Source organism: Oncorhynchus gorbuscha, linkage group LG16, assembly GCF_021184085.1.
Source record: "Oncorhynchus gorbuscha isolate QuinsamMale2020 ecotype Even-year linkage group LG16, OgorEven_v1.0, whole genome shotgun sequence".
NCBI classification, from domain to species: Eukaryota; Metazoa; Chordata; class Actinopteri; order Salmoniformes; family Salmonidae; genus Oncorhynchus; species Oncorhynchus gorbuscha.
In genome coordinates, this window is record NC_060188.1 from 38,688,259 (window position 1) to 38,712,196 (window position 23,938).

At 43.8% G+C, this 23,938-nt stretch overlaps 1 protein-coding gene across 3 annotated transcripts; it reads right to left on the minus strand.

Annotated features, from left to right (window-relative positions):
- Positions 1–95: 95 nt before the first annotated feature.
- On the minus strand, positions 96–23,846 carry LOC123999332 (transcription elongation regulator 1-like). Of its 3 annotated transcripts, none has more exons than XM_046304976.1 (21): positions 23,746–23,846; positions 22,800–23,019; positions 22,470–22,622; positions 21,482–21,740; positions 19,491–19,739; positions 17,151–17,213; positions 14,813–15,007; positions 14,451–14,557; positions 14,199–14,284; positions 13,940–14,103; positions 6,800–6,875; positions 5,680–5,818; positions 4,549–4,638; positions 3,209–3,327; positions 2,917–3,067; positions 2,518–2,682; positions 2,085–2,267; positions 1,571–1,750; positions 1,327–1,410; positions 1,106–1,206; positions 96–779 (listed from the first exon to the last, which is right to left on the minus strand). In XM_046304976.1, the coding sequence occupies exons 1-21, from the start codon at positions 23,835–23,837 to the stop codon at positions 578–580; spliced, it is 3,078 nt and encodes a 1,025-aa protein (XP_046160932.1). In that variant the 5' UTR covers positions 23,838–23,846; the 3' UTR covers positions 96–577. The 3 variants fall into 3 exon arrangements, with proteins under 3 accessions (XP_046160932.1, XP_046160930.1, XP_046160933.1); XM_046304974.1 differs by having other exon boundaries at positions 14,199–14,287; XM_046304977.1 differs by lacking the exon at positions 17,151–17,213 and having other exon boundaries at positions 14,199–14,287.
- Between the last annotated feature and the right edge of the window lie 92 nt (positions 23,847–23,938).

Genomic DNA, 23,938 nt, shown 5'->3' on the forward strand with positions numbered 1-23,938 from the left:
TCCAGGTACAAACAGGGCATTTGATACCTACATAGATTTACTCTAATGGTTTTGTTACCAAACAATTTAAAACACTGACAGATCATAGGACAAGATTGTCAAAAAAAGGTTGCCTTTAATCCAGTAAAACATTTACAGAAACAGCAACCTATCAAAATTAAACCGCTTTGAGAAGCATTTAAACTGTACTGTGAGATGGTACATGAAAATTACACCGTCTAACAGTTATTACCAAGAACTGCAATGCCTTGAGTCACAGAAACAGCTAAACTGATCATTTACATTGTCGCACATGTTGTAGGTTTCTGCAACTGCAGCAGATTGAAGACCACAGATGTATTACTATGCCTATCCCTTTGACCTTAGCCAAAGGTCAGATGGTAAGGGTCACAGGGAAGTGGGCATATCATCATCAGGCCCTGTAGGCAGGAGGGAAGAGCCACGACAGCCCAGAACTGCATTTAATAAATACAGGGGGTGGATGTTCCGGGTTTATGAGTCATTACGACGTTACAGTTTTAAATACTGCACTAGGACAGGTGGGTTCATGCTCTGGCTCTCTTAGCACTCTCCGGGGTCACTTAGTGGAGCGTCGCGTGGGCTCAGAAGCAGTGGGGGGAGGAGGGGGACCCCTGCGGTCCAGGTCCTCGATGTAGAACATGATTAGTTTACTCCTCTCCTCCGGGACACAGTCCAGCACCAGGTAACGCTTGTCGTTTTGCAGAACCTTCTCCACGTCCTTCAGGTGCTGGTCAGACTCCTGGAGCAACTTCCGCGACCTGAGGACGACAACATGGGTGGAAGCAGTCAGTGGAAAAAAATAACGTGTTGGGAGAAACAAGACGAGAGTGGATCTTGCCGATATCTTGTGACTACAGTACAACAATTCAACAGTATAGGTGGGGTTAAGAGGCAGTGCAGTTGAAACAATAGCGCCTCCTGCTGACCCAATAGCAAACAAGCAATTCTTTGAGAATCCATTCTGAATTAGAAGTATAAATGCCATTAAAAGTAAAACCAACTTATGATACATTTCAATTGAAACCTCATTCCCTCAGGTGGCAGTGTAAAGATGTCAAGCCAGCCCATGTGTTCAATCACCCACCTGTACGTGATGAACTTGGTCTCTTTCAGAAGCGTACGGAAGTCAGCTTTGGCTGTGATGTACTTGTCTTTGATGTAGTCTTCAAACTCTCTCTGTTTCTTCTGAGAAACAAAGCACACACAAAACCCGTCAGCGTGTTTAAAAAAAAAAAAACTCAGTACATGGGTAGCTGACGTAAACAGCAGCACACAGGAAGGTAAAGACAAAAGCAGAGGTCTTACTCGGTCACTACTGGAGAACTTGATACAGCGAGGGTCCTCTTTGATGATCTTCTTCATCTCCTTCCACGTGGTGGTCAGTGTGATCTTTGGGTGAACAACAACAGCACTTACTATCAAGTCATTTGTCCCAGGATTTTACACACCATATCTGAATGACACGCATGTCCGTCGTCTACGACGCCACCTTCATGTCAGCAGCACGTTCAGACGGACTGCAGTGAGTTCCCATTTCATTGCCCCTCACCATGACGGTCTCATCCAGTAGCTGTCTGAAGTTCTCCTTCTTCTTCTTGGAGAGCGTCTCCACGTGTTCGTTGAACAGTTTCTCCTTGTCGTCCCTCTCCAGCAGAGAGGCGGACTCCCAGCGGTGGTCCTTACGAAGGTTACGCCGGGTGTCTGACCACGACGCGTCAGACGACCTCACCTGACCACACAACACACACATACACCCTCAGCATTAGGATCTGGCAAGTAGTTCTTTGTCCACATAAATCACTGCACAAGGCTGTGCATTAATGCAGTTAAAATAATAAATTACTTTTTGCATCCAGAGGTCATATGAAACAGGGCCAAATTTTTGGTACATCCAAGTTAAACTAGTAATTATAGTCCTATTTTTCTTATTCAGTGAACTAACTTCAGGTGTGTGTGTGTGTGTGTGTGTGTGTGTGTGTGTGTGTGTGTGTGTGTGTGTGTGTGTGTGTGTGTGTGTGTGTGTGTGTGTGTGTGTGTGTGTGTGTGTGAGAGAGAGAGCTCACCATATCCGACATAAGGGCTCTGAAGTGCTGGATGGCCTCCTCCCTCTTGTGCTGCTCCCGTTCTCTGTCGATCTCCTTGGTCTGCTCAGAACGGGCCTTCTGCACCTCGCGCTCCCTCTCCCTCAGACTGGCCTCTATCCTGGCGGCGCGCTCCATCTCCTTCTCCTTATCAGAGTCCATGTGCTGGCAGCAGAGAGAGAAACCGTCACACACACACACAGGCAGCATCATAATATACACACACAATCATCACAGGCGGCATGACAGATGACTCCCATTACGTCAAGTGCTCAAACGGCGCCTAACCGCACGCCACTGAATAGTGGCAGGTTTGTGCCTATGGGCTGAGTTAGATGCCAGAAGAGCTGGAGTCAGTGTATGAATGAGGGCTGCAGGCAGCCTCTGAGCGAGGTGCCAAGGCAATTCCTCCCACCTTGGCCTGCTTGTCCACATACTGCTTGTAGAGTTCCTCTCTGGTGTTGGAGCTCTCCACAGCCTTGTAGCGGGAGTCTCCCTCCAGCTTGTCCTTCACCTTGCTCCAGCGCTGCCCTCCATCCAGGTGGTGGTCCCCAAGAAGTTCAAAAAAGTCCTGCTTCACCTGGGACAGACACGAGGGCAGACCAGGCTTATAAGAGGAACACACACACACACTTGGTCAGGTAGACATTTAACAACAACTTAAATGATTGTTCTAAGTGTTGTCAATTAACAATTTAGGAATTTCTTCCAGGTTTCCCTAAGCACACAACCCAGGCAGCAAGGTACTTGTCCCAACATATCATTTCCTCAGGCGTCTGTATTCAGTGGGCCATGGGGGTTTTCCAGTGCTCACCTTCTCTCCTCTGTTCTTGGAGTCCTCCTTCTCTTTCTTCTTGAGAGAGGTCATGAACTCAATGAAGATGGCCTCCCGGTCCTTCATCTTCTCAATGGCCTTGAACCGTTGGTCCTTGGCGTGCTTGGAGGCAAACTCACTGAACGTTGTCCTGAAACAAACAAAGACTCTTAGTTGGCCAAGAAACAACGACAATGCAAAATGGACACTTGACACTAAATTACTAGAGTGCCACAGCCTGGTAATACCAAGACAATGTTTGAACTAATGGGTGTTTGAAGTGAGGTCTGACCTGGCGGTGAGCTTAGCATCCTCCATCATCTTCCTGAACTCGTCCTTAGACTGCATCAGTTTATTCTTCTTCTCCTTCCTCTCCTCCTCAGCCCGGGTCTTCACATACTGGTCAAACACCTGTACAAGACCAGCAGACACATGGAACAATAGTGAGCGAAAATAAAGACATTTGTGGCAGGTAACCCTGAACTTCTTGGATATAGGGGGTGCTATTTTCATTTTTTGGATGAAAAACGTCCTGTTTTAAACAAGATATTTTGTCACGAAAAGACTAGACTATGCATATAATTGACAGCTTTGGAAAGAAAACACTGACGTTTCTAAAACTGCAAATATGTTGTCTGTGAGTGCCACAGAACTGATGTTACAGAAAATAATCCAATCAGGAAGTGCCTCATTTTTTTGAAACCGCCTCATGCCAATGACTCCTTATATGGCTGTGAAGGAGCTAGGAGTCAGCTTACATTTTCCACGTTTTCCCCAAGGTGTCTACAGAATTGTGACGTATTTGTAGGCATATCATTGGAAGATTGACCATAAGAGACTACATCTACCAGGTGGTCGTTTGGTGTCCTCCGTCGCAATTATTGCGTAATCTCCAGCTGCAGTATTTTTCCGTTTGCTTCTGATGAGAAGCCAGCTGCCACCACTGATAGATTATCGAATAGATATGTGAAAAACACCTTGAGGATTGATTCTAAACAACGTTTGCCATGTTTCTGTCGATATTATGGAGCTAATTTGGAAAAAAGTTCAGCGCTGTAAGTGACTTCTTTTTCTTAGCCAAACGTGATGAACAAAACGGAGTTATTTCGTTTACACAAATAATATTTTTAGAAAAAATGAACATTTGCTATCTAACTAAGAGTCTCGTCATTGAAAACATCCCAAGTTCTTCAAAGGTAAATTATTTTATTTGAATGCTTTTCTTGTTTTTGTGAAAATGTTGCCTGCTGAATGCTAGGCTTAATGCTATGCTAGGCTATCAATACTCTTACACAAATGCTTGTGTAGCTTTGGTTGAAAAGCATATTTTGAAAATCTGAGATGACAGTGTTGTTAACAAAAGGCTATGCTTGTTTGAATATATTTATTTCATTTCATTTGCGATTTTCATGAATAGGAAAGGTAATGAGCTTGAGGTTATGATTACGCTTCCGGATACGGGATTGCTCGACTCTAGAGGTTAAGGATATTCATTACCTAATATCAGGGCTCTGACCTTCCCCCAAAAGTGAAAAATAGCTCATGTTACCATAACACAGAATATGGCAAAGGAAACATGTTCTTATACTTTTAAAACCAAACAGATTAATTGATTCTGTAAGTATCCAATACCTGCTTTCTCTCTTTTGGGTTGAGCAGCAGATACCGTGGGTCAAAAACAATCTTGTGCAGCTCTTTCTCCCAGGTAGAGAATGCTGAGACCTGCGGGCACGGGGTTAAAAGAGGGCATGAGACCAGGCCAATCAAGGTGGGCTTCAACAACATCCACATAACAAGTACACTCATCAGTCAACTTAGTTGCTTTCAAGGAAAAGGGTCGGAATGAGTCACGTTTTACTCCTCAAACTACTGACACACAAAGGAGCAATATAATAAGAGCAGAGTAAGGCAATAAAATGTCTGCATCACGCCTGGTGGTGCCCATGGATAAGGCTCCAGAGACCAGGCAGGCAGCTCAAAATAAATCCCCTGCCAAGGTAGTTCAATACAGTTTATAATACAATTTAGATTGATTTTGATTTTTTTTATTGCTACTTTGGATGTGTCAGTTACAACAAGCTTCTGTTGGCCCAGAACAGAAGTTGAACACCTGGGTTTAGTCAAATAGGACAGGAAAGTTGACACACAGTTCATGTCATACATAAACAGAAGGTGAAGACAAGAAAGCTGAACCCAGATTAGAGATGAGACTATAACGATGAAAAATAGGCTATTATCTACTCTGCAAACAACAAGAACATTAACGATTGTCATAGGCAGTGTAGGCCTGTAGACATATGGATGGCATTGGACAAACCCAAGAACTGAATTCTAGGAACAAAAGCTATAGTTAAAAACACCTATACAGCATATAGCATGAGTCATTTTCGAGAAAGATATGAAACGGTCACCGTTATGTACAATAAACGGATAATTATGAAATCATGTCTTCCCTATATAAAATAGTGAAAGGTTAAATCCATAGCCTATCATTACAATTCAAAAATCAGACCATTGCAGTAACATTTTTTTAATCTAACATTTTGTATTCCTTTTTTTTTTGTATTACCAAAGCAAAACATAGGCAGAAAGGTATTTGTCATTCAGCTGAGCATAAGAGAGAAGACAGAGGCAGGAGGGAGAGTAAAAGAAAAGGAAAAGGAGAATTAACTGAAGAGTGTACCTTGGTGGGCTTCCATTCAGATTAATGTGTCTAACATTACAGAGCTGGTTACAGTATTGCGTTGGATTGAAGTGTTTTACCCCTCTCTTCAGCAGCATGTCCCTGAACTGTGTCATGCGGCTCTCCAGGGGCACGATGGCCCGCTCTCGGGCCGCCTTCAGCTCCGCCTCCATGGCTGCCTCTTTCTCAGAGTCCGCCTCTTTCATCACTTCCTCCTTCCTGCAAGCAGAGGGAACACGTCAGGGACCAGGCACACGGGGACAGGGGAGAGCTAGAAGCACTTTGTGACATCTGCTGATGTAAAAAAAAAAGGGCTTTATACATATATTTGATGATAGATAACGGGGCTGGACTGGGGTGCAACTTAAGTTCTTTAAATAGGGAAACGATATGTTCTGCTCTATCCAGGTGGTATGACGAAGAAATAGTGGAGGTGCACTATACTTGACTGTTCAATCACTGGCCATCTCTAACAAAAGAGAACTCCAAATTATATACGGTAGGCTTTGCGTAGGTCTTACAGGTTTGGAGGTGGCAGGATTTGTCAAATACATGACCACTGATATTCATTGTCATGAACTTGGGAATCCATGTTCCACAATCACATAAAGCTAGGGCAGGACAGGGCAGTGAGGTGAATGTCTTAATTTGCTGTTTCATTGGGGTTCCTAAAGCAGTAGTTTTAGAAGCAAGGTGGTTACCTTGGAGGCCCATGTTGGCATCATGTGTTCTACAGGCCTTTTCCCTGAACAATAGTCTCGTGTGCAACTGGACCAGTGTTTGGGGTAGCAGGGAGAGGCAGGCTTGGAGGGCACTGATGGGAAACAGTGACTGATTGGGTAACCTGGACAGTGACCATTGATTCACCACTTCAACAGACCCAGTGAAGACATAAATCAGGCTTTACTAAGGCAGTGCAAGCTGGGTCAAAGACTACTTCCCACCAAAATAGTCAGTCCCTCCACCCCCACAGAAAAAGATCCAAATCAAGCAATTTAGGGTTTGATGACAAAAAAAAACCCACACAAAAACCTTCAACTAACAATTTAGATTTTTAGCCAGAGTACATTATAGGTTTATTTGAATTTGTACATGCGGTTTTATCTGTTTAGACAAGAGGAAGAATGACTGAGTGCCTCCTCATGCTGCTATTGGCCCCTGTGTTGGGCCCTTGGATGGAGAGGTGGACTGTGGACTTACTTCCTCTTCTTGGCCTTCACAGGCTCATCCTCCAGAGCTTCCTCTGCTGCCGCCTCCAGCTCCTCTTTGCTGATTCCTGAGGGAACGATAATTGATAAGACAGCTGTGTAACATTATAAATGAGGCCATCCTCATGAAAACCCACAGAGGCATAATGAGAGTAGGGCTGTGAAGATTATGGAATCTTGGGTAATAATTCATTGTCAAGAGAATAGCTAGGGCTATTGTCAGTAATTTTATGGGAAAAATGTTTTGGACCTTGTAATGCATCTAGTTAAATTAGCTAGGACATTACAGTGGGGTCAAATTATTGACACCCTTGATAAAAAATAAAAAAATGGACAAAAATTACAGTATAAAATATATTCAAATACTGAGCTATATTACATTTACGTCATTTAGCAGACGCTCTTATCCAGAATGCTAAAACATTTTATACTAATACAATTGCTCAGAAGACGATTGTTTAAAAAGTAATAATTTTCTCCCCTCAAAAAGGTAGAGTAAAAAATGACTGACACCCTGTTTTCAATACCTCACCTTGCAAGGAAACAAGCAGAGCCCTTTTCTAATATGTTTTATGAGTGGGAGAACACATTTGGAGGTATCTTAGACCATTCTCCCACACAGAATCTTTCCACATCCTTGATCTGCGTTTATGGACTGCCCTCTTCAATTCAAACCACAAGTTTTCAATGGGTTTCCAGAGACAGATGAATTTAGATTGTTTAGGACAATTAACCATTTCTTTGTGGATTTCCGTGTGTGCTCGCAGACATACACACACACACACACGTTCTGTAAGGCCCCAGAGTCTGCAACACTATTAAGCAAGGGGCACCACGAAGACCAAGGAGCTCACCAAAAAGGTCCTGGACAAAGTTGTGGAGAAGTACAGATCAGGGTTGGGTTATAAAAAAAAGTAATCAAACTTTGAACATCCCACAGAGCACCATTAAATCAATTATCAAAAATGTTGGCAGGGACTGGGAAACAGGTCAGAATTGAAGGAATAATGGGTGGCGCTAAATCCAGGGAGATTCTTGAGGGAAGCCCGTTTCAGTTTTCCAGAGATTTGAGACTGGGATGGAGGTTCACCTTCCAGCAGGACAATGACCCTAAGCATACTGCTAAAGCAACACGAGTGGTTTAAGGGGAAACATTTAAATGTCTTGGAATGGCCTAGTCAAATCCCAGATCTCAATCCAATTGAGACTCTGTAGTGTGACTTAAAAGATAGCTGTACACTAGCAGAACCCATCCAACTTCAAGGATCTGGAGCAGATTTGCCTTGAAGAATGGGCAAAAATACCAGTGGCTAGATGTGCCAAGCCTACAGAGAGATACCCTAAGAGACTTGCAGCTGTAATTGCTGCAAAAGGTGCCTCTCTACAAAGTATTGACTTGAGGGGGTGAACAATACTGCACGCTCAAGTTCAGTTGTGATATTTGACTGTTGTAAAATAAAACATATAAAACATTTTGTATCTTCAAAGTAAGCATGGAACACAGGTCCATGAACAAGGGGGGGGTCAAAAGTAACAGTTCGTATCCACCAGCTGACATTAAGTACTGCAGTGAATCTCCTCCTCATGGACTGCACCAGATTTGGCAGTTCTTGCTGTGAGATGTTACCCCACTCTTCCACCAAGGCACCTGCAAGTTCCCGGACATTTCTGGGGGGAATGGCCCTAGCTCTCACCCTCCAATCCAACAGGTCCCAGACATGCTCAATGGGATTGAGAGCTGGGCTCTTCGCTGGCCATGGCAGAACACTGACATTCCTGTCTTGCAGGAAAACACACACAGAACGAGCAGTATGGCTGGTGGCATTGTCATGCTGGAGGGTCATGTCAGGGGGAGCCTGCAGGAAGGGTACCACATGAGGGAGGAGGATGTCTTCCCTGTAACGCACAGCGTTGACATTGCCTGCAATGACAACAAGCTCAGTCCGATGATGCTGTGACACACCACCCCAGACCTTGACAGACCATCCACCTCCAAAATTGATCCCGCTCCAGAGTACAGGCCTCGGTGTAACGACCATTCCTTCGTCAATAAACGCGAATCCGACCATCACCCGATGTGAGACAAAACCACAGTCCAGCCCCTCTCAGCCTATTGCGGACAGTCTGAGCACTGAAGGAAGGATTGTGCGTTCCTGGTGTAACTCGGGCAGTTGTTGTTGCCATCCTGTACCTGTCCCGCAGGTGTGATGTTCGGATGTACCGATCCTGTGCAGGTGTTGTTACACGTGGTCTGCCACTGCGAGGACAAATCAGCTGTTCTTCCTGTCTCCCTGTAGCACCGTCTTAGGCATCTCACAGTACGGACATTGCAATTTATTGCCCTGGCCACATCTGTAGTCCTCATGCCTCCTTGCAGCATGCCTAAGGCACATTCATGCAGATGAGCAGGGACCCTACCCTGGGCATCTTTCTTTTGGTGTTTTTCCAGAGTCGGTAGAAAGGCCTCATTAGTGTCCTAAGTTTTCATAACTGTGACCTTTATTGCCTACCATCTGGAAGCTGTTAAGCGTCTTAACGACCGTTCCATATGTGCATGTTCATTAATTATGGTTCAAGCATGGGAAACAGTGTTTAAAGCCTTTACAATGAAGATCTGTGAAGTTATTGGGATTTTTATGACTTATCTTTTAAAGACAGGGTCCTGAAAAGGGGACGTTTCTTTTTTTGCTGAGTTTATATACAAAAAACAAAAAATCAACATTTTTGTCAATTAAAGTAACATAAAATTGATCAGAAATACAGTGTACACATCGTAAAGGTGTAAATGACAATTGTAGCTGGAAATGGCAGATTTATGGAATATGTACATAGGCCCATTGTCAGCAACCATCCCTCCTGTGTTCCAATGTCATGTAGGGTTAGTTAATCCAAGTTTATAATTTTAAAAAGGCTAATTGATCATTAGAAAACTCTTTTGCAATTAGGTTAGCACAGCTGAAAACTGTTGTGCTGATTAATGCAGCAATAAAAACTGGCCTTCTTTAGACTAATGCATCAGCATTTGTGGGTTCGATTACAGGCTCAAAATGGCCAGAAACAAAGCCCTTTCTTCTGAAACTCAGTCTATTCTTGTTCTGTGAAATTAAGGCAATTCCATGCGAGAAATTGCCAAGAAACTGAAAATCTCATACATCACTGTGTACTATGCCCTTCACAGAACAGCGCAAACAAGCTCTAACCAGAATAGAAAGAGGAGTGGGAGGCCCCAGTGCACAACTGAGCAAGAGGACAAGTACACTGCTCAAAAAAATAAAGGGAACACAAACAACACAATGTAACTCCAAGTCAATCACACTTCTGTGAAATCAAACTGTCCACTTAGGAAGCAACACTGATTGACAATAAATTCCACATGCTGTTGTGCAAATGGAATAGACAACAGGTGGAAATGATAGGCAATTAGCGAGACACCCCCAATAAAGGAGTGGTTCTGCAGGTGGGGACCACAGACCACTTCTCAGTTCCTATGCTTCCTGGCTGATGTTTTGGTCACTTTTAAATGCTGGCGGTGCTTTCACTCTAGTGGTAGCATGAGACGGAGTCTACAACCAACACAAGTGGCTCAGGTAGTGCAGCTCATCCAGGATGGCACATCAATGCGAGCTGTGGCAAGGTTTGCTGTGTCTGTCAGCATAGTGTCCAGAGCATGGAGGCGCTACCAGGAGACAGGCCAGTACATCAGGAAACGTGGAGGAGGCCGTAGGATGGCAACAACCCAGCAGCAGGACCGCTACCTCCGCCTTTGTGCAGGAGGAGCAGGAGGAGCACTGCCAGAGCCCTGCAAAATGACCTCCAGCAGGCCACAAGTGTGTATGTGTCTGCTCAAACGGTCAGAAACAGACTCCATGAGGGTGGTATGAGGGCCCGACATCCACAGGTGGGGGTTGTGCTTTACAGCCAAACACCGTGCAGGACATTTTTCATTTGCCAGAGAACACCAAGATTGGCAAATTCGCCACTGGCGCCCTGTGCTCTTCACAGATGAAAGCAGGTTCACACTTAGCACATGTGACAGACTGGAGACGCCGTGGAGAACGTTCTGCTGCCTGCAACATTCTCCAGCATGATCGGTTTGGAGGTGGGTCAGTCATGGTGTGGGTTGGCATTTCTTTGGGGGGCCGCACAGCCCTCCATATGCTCGCCAGAGGTAGCCTGAATGCCATTAGGTACCGAGATGAGATCCTCAGACCCCTTGTGAGACCATATGGTGGTGCGGTTGGCCATGGGTTCCTCCTAATGCAAGATAATGCTAGACCTCATGTGGCTGGAGTGTGTCAGCAGTTACTGCAAGAGGAAGGCATTGATGCTATGGACTGGCCCGCCCGTTCCCCAGACCTGAATCCAATTGAGCACATCTGGAACATCATGTCTCGCTCCATCCACCAACGCCAACCAACGTCCACAGACTGTCCAGGAGTTGGCGGATGCTTTAGTCTAGGTCTGGGAGGAGATCCCTCAGGAGACCATCCACCACCTCATCAGGAGCATGCCCAGACGTTGTAGGGAGGTCATACAGGCATGTGGAGGACACACACACTACTGAGCCTCAGTTTGACTTGTTTTAAGGACATTACGTCAAAGTTGGATCAGCTTGTAGTGTGGTTTTCCACTTTAATTTTGAGTGTGACTCCAAATCCAGACCTCCATGGGTTGATACATTTGATTTCCATTGATCATTTGTGTGATTTTGTTGTCAGCACATTCAACTATGTAAAGAAAGTATTTAATAAGAATATTTCATTCATTCAGATCTAGGATGTGTTATTTTAATGTTCCCTTTATTTTTTTTAAGCAGTGTACATTAATGTCTAGTTTGAGAAAGAAGCCTCACAAGTCCTCAACTGGCAGCTTCATTAAATACTACCCGCAAAACACCAGTCTCAACATCAACAGTGAAGGGGCAACAAAAAAGCCAATAAAAATGGCCAATAAAAATAACATTGAGATGAGCAAAAGAACAGACACTGGATGGAGGACTTCTACCTTGAAGGCCATCATCCCGGAGTTTCCTCTTCACTGTTGACGTTGAGAGTGGTGTTTTGCAGTCTCAAGTATCCAGACCCTTTACTTAGTCCTTTGTTGAAGCACCTTTGGCAGCGCTACATGCTTGGCACACCTGTATTTGGAGAGTTTCTCCAATTCTTCTCTGCAGATCCTCTCAAGCGCTGTCAGGTTTGATGGGGAGAGTTGCTGCACAGCTATTTTCAGGTCTCTCCAGAGATGTTAGATCGGGTTCAAGTCTGGGCTCTGTCTGGGTCACTTAAGGACATCCAGAGACTTGTCCCAAAGCAACTCCTGTGTTGTGTTTAGGGTCGTTGTCCTGTTGGAAGGTGAACCTTCACCCTCCAGACGTGACTTTGGGCATTCAGAATAAAGAGTTCAATCTTGGTTTCATCAGACCAGAGAATCTTGTTTCTCATGGTCAGAATGTTTAGGTGCCTTTTGGAAAACTCCAAGCGGGCTGTCATGTGGCTTCCGTCTGGCCACTACCATAAATGTCCATCTGGAAGATTCTTCGATCTCCACAGAAGAGCTCTAGAGATCTGTCAAGATTTACCATTGGGTTCTTGGTCACCTCCCAGACCAAGGCCCTTCTCCCCCGATTGCTCAGTTTGGCTGGGTGGCCAGCTTTAGGAAGTGTCTTCATGGTTCCAAACTTCTTCCATTTAATGATGGAGACCACTGTGTTCTTGTGGACCTGCGTCAGACATGTTTTGTTACCCTTCCCCAAGATCTGTGACTCGAAACAATCCTATCTCGGAGCTCTACGGACAATTCCTTGGACCTCATGGCTTAGTTTTTGCTCTGAGATGCACTGTCAACTGTGGGACTTTGTATTTACAGGTGTGTGCCTTTCCAAATCATGTCCAATCAATTGAATTTACCACAGGTGGACTCCAATCAAGTTGTAAAAACATCAAGGATGATCAATGGAAACAGGATGCACCTGAGCTCAATTGAGTCGCATAGAAAAGGGTCTGAATACTTATGTAAATAAGGTATCTTATTTGGCAAAAAATGTAAAAACGTATTGATTTGTCTTGATGGGGTATTTTGTGTAGATTGCTAAGGATCTTTTTTTCCCCATTTTAGAATAAGGCTGTAAGGTAACAAAATGTGTAAAAGGTCAAGGGGTCTGAATATTTTCCGAAGGCACCGTGTGTAGATGACATATCACACAGTGTCCTTTTAGAAAGTATTCAGACCCCTTGACTTTTTACACATTTTGTTACGTTTACAGCCTTATTCGAAAGCGAGGAAGTCACTCGCTGGGTGGGGTAAGTTTCTCGAAAACAAAGTGATATCGCAAAAGTAGTGTCTGGACCCTGATATAACTTTATCCAGGACATTTAAGGGGGAAATCTGGTTGCGTCCCCTAAAGAGGCTGAAACTTAGCCACAAGTGGATCTTCCAGCAAGACAATAACAACCACATATAAAAATAACACAAAGGAATAGTTTACTGGCCACAAAAATCAACATTTTGCAATGGTTAGCAGTCTCCGGACTTCAAACCGATTGAAAACCTGTGGTTTGAATTGAAGAGGGCAGTTTATAAGGGCAGACAATGGATATCAAGAATCTGGAAGGATTCTGTATGGATGAAGGGGCAAAGATCCCTCCCAATGTGTTCACTAACTCATAAAACATTTTAGAAAAAGCCTCAGTGTCATTATCCTCGCAGGGTGACATACTGAAAGGTATTGAAAACAGGGGTGTCAATTTTGATCTATATATGAATTTATTTGTTAAACAAAATCTCTTTCTCTATGCAATTTTTGGAACGTACAACTTAGCTCAGTATATGAATTATTTTTTTCCCACCATTCATTTCTGCTCATCTTTATCAAGAGCGTCAATTTCAGACCCCTCTGTAACTAATGAACACAACACAGCTTTGGTGAAACCCCGTCTCAAAAACGAATGTTCTTGACCGCTTGGAAATTAAACTTCTAACAGTGCCGTTCAGCTTATAAAATAGATGACATAAAGTTGGTAAAAAAAAAATTTTTTTTAAAGCTATTGGGTAAACTGTATATACACTTGAATATAAATTGGAATCCCACCTTCTCCTAAAATCAAACTTTTTTTTGGGGTGTGCGTGTTCGTACCCAGCTTCTTGGTGGCGTCCTCCAGGCCTCTTTTGTGAGGTGGTTCCTGGATATTCTTGTCAACGTCAGCCCGCCCCACCAGCTCATCTGGCCGGTCCCACATAGAGAGACGCGTGGTGGGATTGTAGTAGAAAACACGCTCGTCGCCGGTCCACACAATACACCTACACATGTTCAATAGGGGACATGGGCAGGAGAGTGATTAAAGTTCAGCCTCATACAACAGCACATGGCTCCATCATCATCAGTGGGTACATACCAGGGAGTGCCAGGGATAGGGTTAGTGGCCACTGGCTTGGCTTTCTGTGCAGTCTTCTCCTCTTCAGTCATCTCTTCCTCCTTAACCTCCTCAATGAAAGGAATACAACCGTTAAAAGAGTATTCTTCAAATGATCCTCCCTATCAAATTTTAACATTTAATGATGCGGATGTAAAAATAAAAAAAAATAAAAAGGGCTGTTGAACGTTTGATGCCAACTTTCTGACTAGGAGACCACGCCAGCTCTCTTACCTCTTTCATCTCATTAGGGGGTTCTATTTTGGGCTCCTCGTCCTCCATCTCCATGGCCTCCTCCTCCAGGGCCTGCTGCCTCTCCTTGGCCTTCTCTGCCTCCCTCTCTACAGGAGGAGAAACTCACACACATTAGACATGCAACAGTTAAATATACAATTTTATTGGTCCCATAAATGTGATTAGCAGATGTTATTGCGGGTGTAGCGAAATGTTTGTGCGAAGTTTCCTAAGAGCTAGTCGAGATGCTGCCATCTCCGTCAGCGCCATCATCAATATTTCACTAACCAGTTTCACTATCCCTAACCAGTCCAGGAAGAATGGTAGCTGGCTGTAGAGACCTAAGCATTAAATAGACCAACCTTTCTCCCGTAGTTCCTGGGGCTTGTCCCAGGTGGACTCTAGTGTGCGGTTGTTGTAGTAGTACGTTTTCCCATCGGCCGTTTTGTACTCGGACCACTCTGGGAGTTGGAGGCCTGCCAAGGCAGGCGCCGCCAGGGCCAATTGGGGGTGGTGCATCATGGGAACAAGGGGAGGGGCCATGCCGGGCAACATACCTGTAGAAGGTGAAAGACACAGACAACTTCTTAAGACATTCAGCTCTGATAAACTCTTAACCCCAAACTATTGCACATCTAATCAACACCAAACATACAGCATGGGATGGGTAGTAGCAGAGGTTGATGACATCTTTGCTAGTGCCTCTTATTTCTAAAATATATTGATGTGCACTACCAGTCAAAAGTTTTAGAACATCTTCTCATTCAAGGGTTTCTCTTATTTTTTTTTTTACATTGTAGAATAATAGTAAAGACAACAAAAGTATGAAATAACACAGAATCATGTAGTAACCAAACAAATATATATTTGAGATTCTTCAAATAGCCACTTTTTGCCTTGCACACAGTTGGCAGGCTCTCAACCAGCTTCATGAGGTAGTCTGGATAAGAGCGTCTGCTAAATGACTTAAATGTAAATGTAGTCACATGGAATGCATTTCAATTAACAGGTGTGCCTTGTTAAAAGCTAAGGAAATAAATTCCACAAATTAATGCATTTGAGCCAATCAGTTGTGTTGCGAAAAGGTAGGGGGGTATACAGAAGATAGCCCTATTTGGTAAAGATCAAGTCCAAATTACAGCAACAACAGCTCAAATAAGCAAAGAGAAACAACAGTCCATCATTACTTTAAGACATGAAGGTCAGTCAATCCGGAAAATATCAAGTGCAGTCGCAAGCGCTATGATAAAACTGGCTCTCATGAGGACCGCCACAGGAATGGAAGACCCAGAGTCACCTCTGCTGCAGAGGAAAAGTTCAATAAAGTTACAAGCCTCAGAAATTGCAGCCCAAATAAAGGCGTCACAGAGTTCAAGTAAGACACATCCACTGTTCAGAGGAGACTGTTCAGAGGAGACTGTATGGAATCAGGCCTTTATGGTCAAATTGCTGCAAAGAAACCAATAAGAAGAGACTTGCTTGGGCAAAGAAACACAAGCAATGGACAATAGACCAGTGGAAATCTGTCCTTAGGTCTGGAGTCCAAATCAGAGATTTTTGGTTCCAGCCTCTTTGTGAGATGCGGTGTGGGTGAACGGATGATTTCCCATGTGTGTTTCCCACCGTGAAGCATGGAGGAGGTGGTGTTATGGTGTGGGGTGCTTTGCTAGTGACAGTGATTCATTTATTTAAGCAGCCAACAAGTGCTCAGCACAAGTGGGAACACCTTCAAGACTGTTGGAAAAGTATTCCAAGTGAAGCTAGTAGAGAGAAAGCCATGAGTGTGCAAAGCGGTCATCAAGGCAAAGGGTGGCTATTTGAAGAATCTTTAAAAAAAAAAAAAAAATTTAATGTTTAAATAAAAAACATTCAATTTGTTTAACACTTTTGGTTACGACATGATTCCATATGTGATATTTCATAGTTGATGTTTTCACCATTATTCTACAAAGTATAAAATAGTAAAGAGAAAAGAAAAACCATTGAATAAGTATGTGTTCTAAAACATTTGACTGGTTGTGTATATAATATAAGAATTCACCTGAAATATAGAAAGGTTAACACCTAATTCCCCACACTGGAAAGAAATTGGCCTTCCCTGGTTAGTCACACAGGTAACATCTAACCTAAGCCACTGAGATGTTAACAAAAACACACAAAAGGCATGCCACAACAAGAATATGATTATCAAATGAAAATACAACATTAATGTGATTATCCTCTACTGAATGGAAAATAAGGGTGCCTGTTGAAACAAGGTCCAATACTCCTTGTCACTGTCTACAAAATAAATGACCACTCCGCTCTTAAAAATGTTACCCTGTTAAAGTAACCTAGCGAAAACCAACAGAATAACAGTGACATTACTGATGCAAGTCTACAACGTGGTTACGTCCAACAAGACGTCACACTGATGCCAAAAATAAATTGGTTGTTTATCATAATTACAAGGGCAGAGATGTCTCTGTTCGGGGGAAGAACAAAAAAAAGCATTAGAACTGTGTAGATTAAACAAGAAAGAATGTCCTAAAATGTCTAAATCACTAATTTGAGGAAATATAAAGGAAAAAGATACGACAGAAATACTTTCACATTGTTTAGCGGTGCCTGAGCGGCAAAAAATAAGAAGCATCATTTTCACAACACACCACTAACATGCCACCTAACAAAATGCTGACTGGAGACGTTTGAAAGAATTACCGTTATTGTTGGGGGAGACTGTCTTTATATAGGGAGCGCCTACTATCTGCATCATTGCTACACCTGCAAGAACGGACAAGCAAGCATGTTGTTGGGACACAGGAGAAGAGGTGCCAGCTGCCAGGGCAAAGCAGACAGCTATTGACACAACACATATACAAAACTAGGCCCACAACTATAATATCACTTTGATAAAACCACATTAGTATTCTCTTCCTGGCAACAACCAAATGGAAGAATAATTTGGTCATGTAAATGGAGAGAGTATTGAACAATTGTTTTCTTCCTCTCTGGAGGACTGAAACAGTCAGCTAAAATGAACAGTATGTCAAAAGCCTTTGAATTTGCTTCTGCATTTGTTTTCTCTAGGCGCCTTGCTGAACTTGGGTAATGCTGACATTTACAGGACTGAAGGGGACTTGTTTCTGCAATAATTAGTGCAAGAAAAAAACGTGGGAAAAAAAAAACTCTACCTGCAACAATTTCAAAGACTTTACTGAATTACAGTAAAACTGTGAAATATCTTGCGAGTGTGCAGGTCAAGGAAGAACTGGGACATAATTCAGCTTTCAGGAATTGTGTACGGATCCTTGCGACATGGGGCTGTGCGTTATCATGCTGAAACACGAGGTGATGGTTGCGTATGAATGGCACGACAATGGACCTCAGGATCTTGTCCCGGTATCTCCAGGCATTCAAATTGCCATTGATAAAATGCAATTGTGTTTGTTGTCCGCAGCTTATGCCTGCCCATACCCCCACCATGGGGCACTCTGTTCACAACATTGACATAAGCAAACCGCTCGCCCACACGACACCATGTGGTCTGCGGTTGTGAGGCACTGCCAAATTCTCTAAAACATTGGAGATGGCTTATGGTAGAGAAATTAACATTAAATTCTCTGGCTACAGCGCCGGTGGACATTCCTGCAGTCAGCATGACATTTGCACGCTCCCACAACTTGAGATATCTGTTGCATTGTGTTATGTGACAAAACTGCACATTTTAGTGGCCTTTTATTGTACCCAGCACACAGTGCATCTGTGTAATGATCATGCTGTTTAAAATCAACCTGTCAGGTGGATGATTGTGACGGAGGATAAATGCTCACTAAACAGGGATGCAAACCAATTTGAGCAACAACAACAAAAAGCCTTTTGTGCATATGGAACATTTCTGGGATATTTTATTTCAGCTCATGAAACACATGGGAGCAACACTTTACATGTTGCGTTCATATTTTTATTCAGTGTAAAATGCTAAGAGTCGAATGTGGAATAAAACCATTTTCATTGCCACTTTGAAATCAACCCAGGGCTTTCTTTGTTTGGCTAGCTGAAATTGCATTTCCACTGCTTCCAGAAATGAGAAACGTCACGTTGTTAGGTAGCCAATGTGACTGCAACTGGCTTTGCCAATGTTGCTAGCTAGCAAGATGTTGAATAATTTAATTCACCCTCACCATGCAATAACTAACGTTATCACATAGTCCTATCAGTACCAGCCAGACTTACGTCAGTTAGCTAACTAAACGGTTAGCGTCGATGCCAGCATAACAGGCGAGATAGCTTAAATCCTACATTGCTTATCATGGCATTGACTATTTGCTAGCTAGCTAACCAAGCAAACTAACCGACATGTTTGATATGATGTAGCTTGCTAGCTTTCAAAACGACCTGACCAGCCAAATTTGCTGCTGGCGCACGTTAGCTAGCTTGTTTCAACTGATTTACTGGCTAACGTTAGGTAGCTAGCATTTTGAGGACTGGCTGTTCAAACGTTTGTGTAGTGCAAAAATGAATGAAGGATCCAGCTATGGTGGAAATTTGTGTAATGTCAGACAAGCAGTTCTGCAGTAGTCAATATGCTAGCTAAGAGCAATGAGCCCAGACAAGCTAGCTAAACATATCAGCAGCCAGCAGTGATCAGCTTGATGGTTGCATATTAACAGAATTACCAGCCAGAGTTCTAATCGAGCTGGCACCAGTTGTGAAACTGGGCTGCCCTGGCCTGGGTTTCCCTAAACCCAGCTTGAATTTGAGAATTCCATTTGAACGTGGCCCTAATTTTAAATGCCAGTGGAAAAGTTAAGAATCATAAAAAACTAAGTAGAAACAAGTTGAATTGATTTGCCCAATTATTTACTCCAGCCTTGACCAGGACCATTCTACAATAATTGTTTAACCTATTGCTGTACCAGAAGATGAAAATAGGAGACCTAACATTATGACAAACAAATGAAGAGATGACACATGACAGTATGGAAAGGGGTGAAGAGGCAGTACTGTTAAAAGTGGGTAGAGAGCGGAGGGTTTGGGATGAGGGAGCTTATGTCTTACCGGGCAGTGGGATGTGCATGCCTGGTAGAGGCAATCTGAAGGGGTGCATGACCCCTGGGGGGAAGCCTGGGATAGTGGCCGTGTGAGGCTGGGACATGGCGTGGTGGGGCAGGCCAGTTGGGAGACTCTGGGGCAGCAGGGACATGGTCTGGACTGGTGTCACGGAGGCTGGCACGGTGGCTACACTGATGGTCACCGCAACACTGGAGGGGACGGAGGCCACAGGCTGCAGATCTGTAGCAGCAGAAACTGGACAAAGACCAGCAGACAGTTGCAACACAGTCTGGTCATGTAGTACAACCAACCATAAACAAGCAGAAAACAACCCATTACCAACTTTGTGAACTTCACCAAATCAGGATTTCTCACCATACAAAAGGTCAGACATGCCAAAAACTTTGATGGGACCCAGGATGTCCCTCTCCCATTTACAGTGGCTTGCGAAAGTATTCACCCCCTGGGCATTTTTCTATTTTGTTGCCTTACAACCTGTAAAATGTATTTATGTGGGGGGTTTGTATCATTTGATTTTTCACAACATGCCTACAACTTTAAAGATGCAAAATATGTGTGTGTGAAACAAACAAATATCACAAAAAAAATTAACTTGAGCATGCATAACTATTCACCCCCTCAAGTCAATACTTTATAGAGGCACATTTTGCAGCAATTACAGCTGCAAGTCTCTTGGGGTATGTCTCTATAAGCTTGGCACATCTAGCCACTGGGATTTTTGCCAATTCTTCAAGGCAAAACTGTTCCAGCTTGTTCAAGTTGGATGGGTTCCGCTGGTGTACAGAAATCTTCAAGTCATACAAAAGATTCTCAATTGGATTGAGGTCTGGGCTTTGCCTAGGCCATCCCAAGACATTTAAATATTTCCCCTTAAACCACTCGAGTGTTGCTTTAGCAGTATGCTTAGGGTCATTGACCTGCTGGAAGGTGAACCTCTGACCCAGTCTCAAATCTCTGGAGGACTGAAACAGATTCCCCTCAAGAATATCCTTGTATTTAGCACCATCCATCAATCCTTCAATTCTGACCAGTTTCCCAGTCCCTGCCGATGAAAAACATCCCCATCGCAGGATGCTGCCACCACCATGATTCACTGTGGGGATTGTGTTCTCAGGGTGATGAAGTGTTGGGTTTGCGCCAGACATAGCATTTTCCTTGATGGTCAAAAAGCTTATCTGGCCAGAGTACCTTCTTCCATATGTTTGGGGAGTCTCCCAAATGCCTTTTGGCGAACATGTTCGCTTATTTTTTTCTTTAAGCAATGGCTTTTTTCTGACCACTCTTCTGTAAAGAGAATCAGTAAAATGTACAGATTCTGCAAAGCTCCACAGCAGAGATTAAAGTTCCTTCAGGGTTATCTTTGGTCTCTTTGCTGCCTCTCCGATTAATTCCCTCCTTGCCTGGTCCATGAGTTTGTGGGCAGCCCTCTCTTGGCAGGTTTGTTGTGGTGCCATATTATTTCCATTTTTAATAATGGATTTAATGGTGCTCCATGGGATGTTCAAAGTTTCTGATATGTTTTTTTTATAACCCAACCCTGATCTGTACTTATCCACAACTTGGTCCCTGACCTGTTTGGAGAGCTCCTTAGTCTTTGTGTGCGTGCTGCAGACTCTGGGGCCTTTCAGAACATGTGTATATACACTGAAATCATGTGACTGATCATGTGACACACACAGATTGCATAGGTGGACTTTATTTAACTAATTACACGACTTCTGTAGGTAATTGGTTGCACCAGATCTTATTTAGGGGCTTCATAGCAAAGGGGGTAAATACATATGCACGCACCACATTTCAATTTTTTAAAACAAGTTATTTTTTTCCATCTCACTTCACCATTTGGGACTATTTTATGTATGTCCATTACAAGACACCCAAATGAAAATCTATTTAAATTAAAGGTTGTAATACAAAAAAAGTATGAAAAACACCAAGGTGGATGAAAACTTTTGCAAGGCACTGTATGTACTCACTAGCAATGGTCTGGGACACAGAGGTGGTGGTGGTGTTGGAGTCTGGGCTGGTGGTCATGGTGCTGGATGGGGCGGGGGCCTGTGTGGACACTGGGGAGGGTATAGCAGCTGTAGTGCTGACTGATGTGATGCTACTGGAGGAGGCTCCCGTCCCCACCGGGGTCACCATAACAGGGTTGAGCTCTGACTGCTGGATCACCTTCACCCCCTCAGGTTTGCTCCAGGCTGACTCTCGAGTCCTGGCATTGTAGTAGTACGCCTAGGGGGAAGGGCAGGGGGAAATAGACGGGTTGGTTTACAACGTCATGAAAACAATGTGCACACTTCAATGAGGCAGAAGTCTGTGTGGCATTTTGATTCTGGGATGGCCAGACCGCTAGCAACAACGACAAGAAGCTGCCATGTGGGGAATCGCAGGTGGCTCATTTCAGCTAGTGTTATCTTGTTCTTGATACCATGCCTTGTTTGGAGGTGTTTTGACTGATGTCACGTCTACGCTAATATGGCTAAAATTCACAAGCTAATCAACAACTGTGACAATATATTTGAGAAGAATTTAAATGTATTTATGTTTTCAATAAACAAATATAGTTTACCTGTCAACAATCTAAGCCTGTTTTACCCCATAGTTGTGCATGCGTCAGTTGTGTTCATAATATTCACCACCTTCCGGAGAAACCTGAAACCCCACCTCTTTAAGCAATACCTAGGATAGGATAAAGTAATCCTTCTCACCCCCCCCTTAAAAGATTTAGATGCACTATTGTAAAGTGGCTGTTCCACTGGATGTCATAAGGTGAATGCACCAATTTGTAAGTCGCTCTGGATAAGAGCGTCTGCTAAATGACTTAAATGTAATGTAAATGTTGTGTTGCTAAACAACCAACCCATCTATAACTTATGAGGGAAACACAGGAAAATATTAATTCCGGTTGGTTGAAATATTACAGAACTATGTAACAGCCCAATGTAAAAGGCCATTCTTTACTTTTCCCTCTGGTGTCTTGTTCTCCACCCAGATCTCCTCAGCAAGGGGCAGAGTAGGGGCTCCAGCTCCTGGAACTGGGGGCATTCCAGGGGGGAATAGCATTCCTGGGGGTGGGGGCATGCTGCCCATTGGAGGGGGCATGAAAGGAGGTCTCTGAAAAACAAAAACAAATGCATTCCAATTTCAAGCCTTTTATACTAACTATGCAGTCTGATGTTCTGGCTCTCAATGCATTCCGAGCTCTGACAGACCAAAAGTGCAGCAGTCATACTTTAGAATAGATGGATGGTCTAAATTCTAAAAATATCCTTGCATCACTGGCAGGTGTACCTGTAGGTGAGGGGGTCCGAGAGGCGGGGGCATGGCTCCTGGTGGGGGGATGGGTGGCATGCTGGGGTCAAACGGTGGACGCCCGAATGGTGGCCCCCTTGGTGGAGGCCCTCTCATCATGCCGAAAGGGGGAGGCGGGGGTCTGAGAAGTGGGGGTGGACCACGCATCACTGGGGTTGGAGGAGCAGGGCCGCGGAAACGCAACGTCTGCTGCGTCATCCTGGAAACAAACCAAATGGACCTGGCTCATGAACCAAATCAAAATCAACACGACATTTTACTCGCTTTCCTACCCATGTTCAGGTTACTGTTTGTAGCAACAGACTAGCGTCTCAAAATATTCACTCATGTTATCAAGCTAGCTAACTATAGTAGCTAGCGTATTACTTACGTTGCGCGGTCAAGCTAGCGATTCATCGCTTGATGGCATCAAACGACGCAGTGACTGTCGCTAAATTTGACAGTTTCACTGGTTAAACTGGTAATCCGCGGGCCAATGAACAGTAACTAGTGAATGTGTATGCTGACCAGTTAGCTAATGTAGCTACTCTAGGCTAACTAACGTTGGCTAATGTTATGCCGTTCAAATTGAGGCGCAGTCTGCACGCCCAGCTAACGCTAACGGACCATTTCAGAAACAATCGTCAGTGTCTAAGTAACTATTAAGTAGTTTATGTTGAAACTGCTTTGCTTAACTCGACGAATAGCATCACATTTTAGCAAAATATACGATGAGTCAGGTTGTCTAGCTAGCTAACGTTACGAGGCTAATGTTAGCAACTAACTAGCGTGGCCACATCGAACAGTCAGCGGCAGCAACGAATGTCCTCGCGAGCGCATGTAACAAATCATTGGGAGTTCAGTTTCACAATAATGTCAAGTTAACAACCGCAGAAAACATTTATCACAAATATCGATCACTTGGGTTAATTCGCTATAACCTCACCTGTTGTCGTTAAAACCAATACTTTCACCGTCTCCGTGGTCCGCCATTACAGGGAAATCAAACGATTCTTCCTGGAAACACCTCCTTGACATAAACTTGGAAACAGCATTGGCCAAATGGCCTGTCAATCATAGTAGGGGGTCAGTCGGTATTAACATCTGATTGGATGCCAAAATAGTCAACATCGTCTGGG

What these genes read in the sequence shown, in the direction of transcription:
- LOC123999332 (XM_046304974.1), bottom strand. Translation starts at nt 23,837, where the DNA reads ATGTCAAGGAGGTGTTTCCAGGAAGAATCGTTTGATTTCCCTGTAATG. An exon ending in CATGCACATCCCACTGCCCG is followed by an intron (nt 17,214 to 19,490) that starts GTAAGACATAAG and finishes CCGTTCTTGCAG; the next exon opens with GTGTAGCAATGATGCAGATA. An exon ending in CCCCTAATGAGATGAAAGAG is followed by an intron (nt 14,288 to 14,450) that starts GTAAGAGAGCTG and finishes CCTTTCATTGAG; the next exon opens with GAGGTTAAGGAGGAAGAGAT.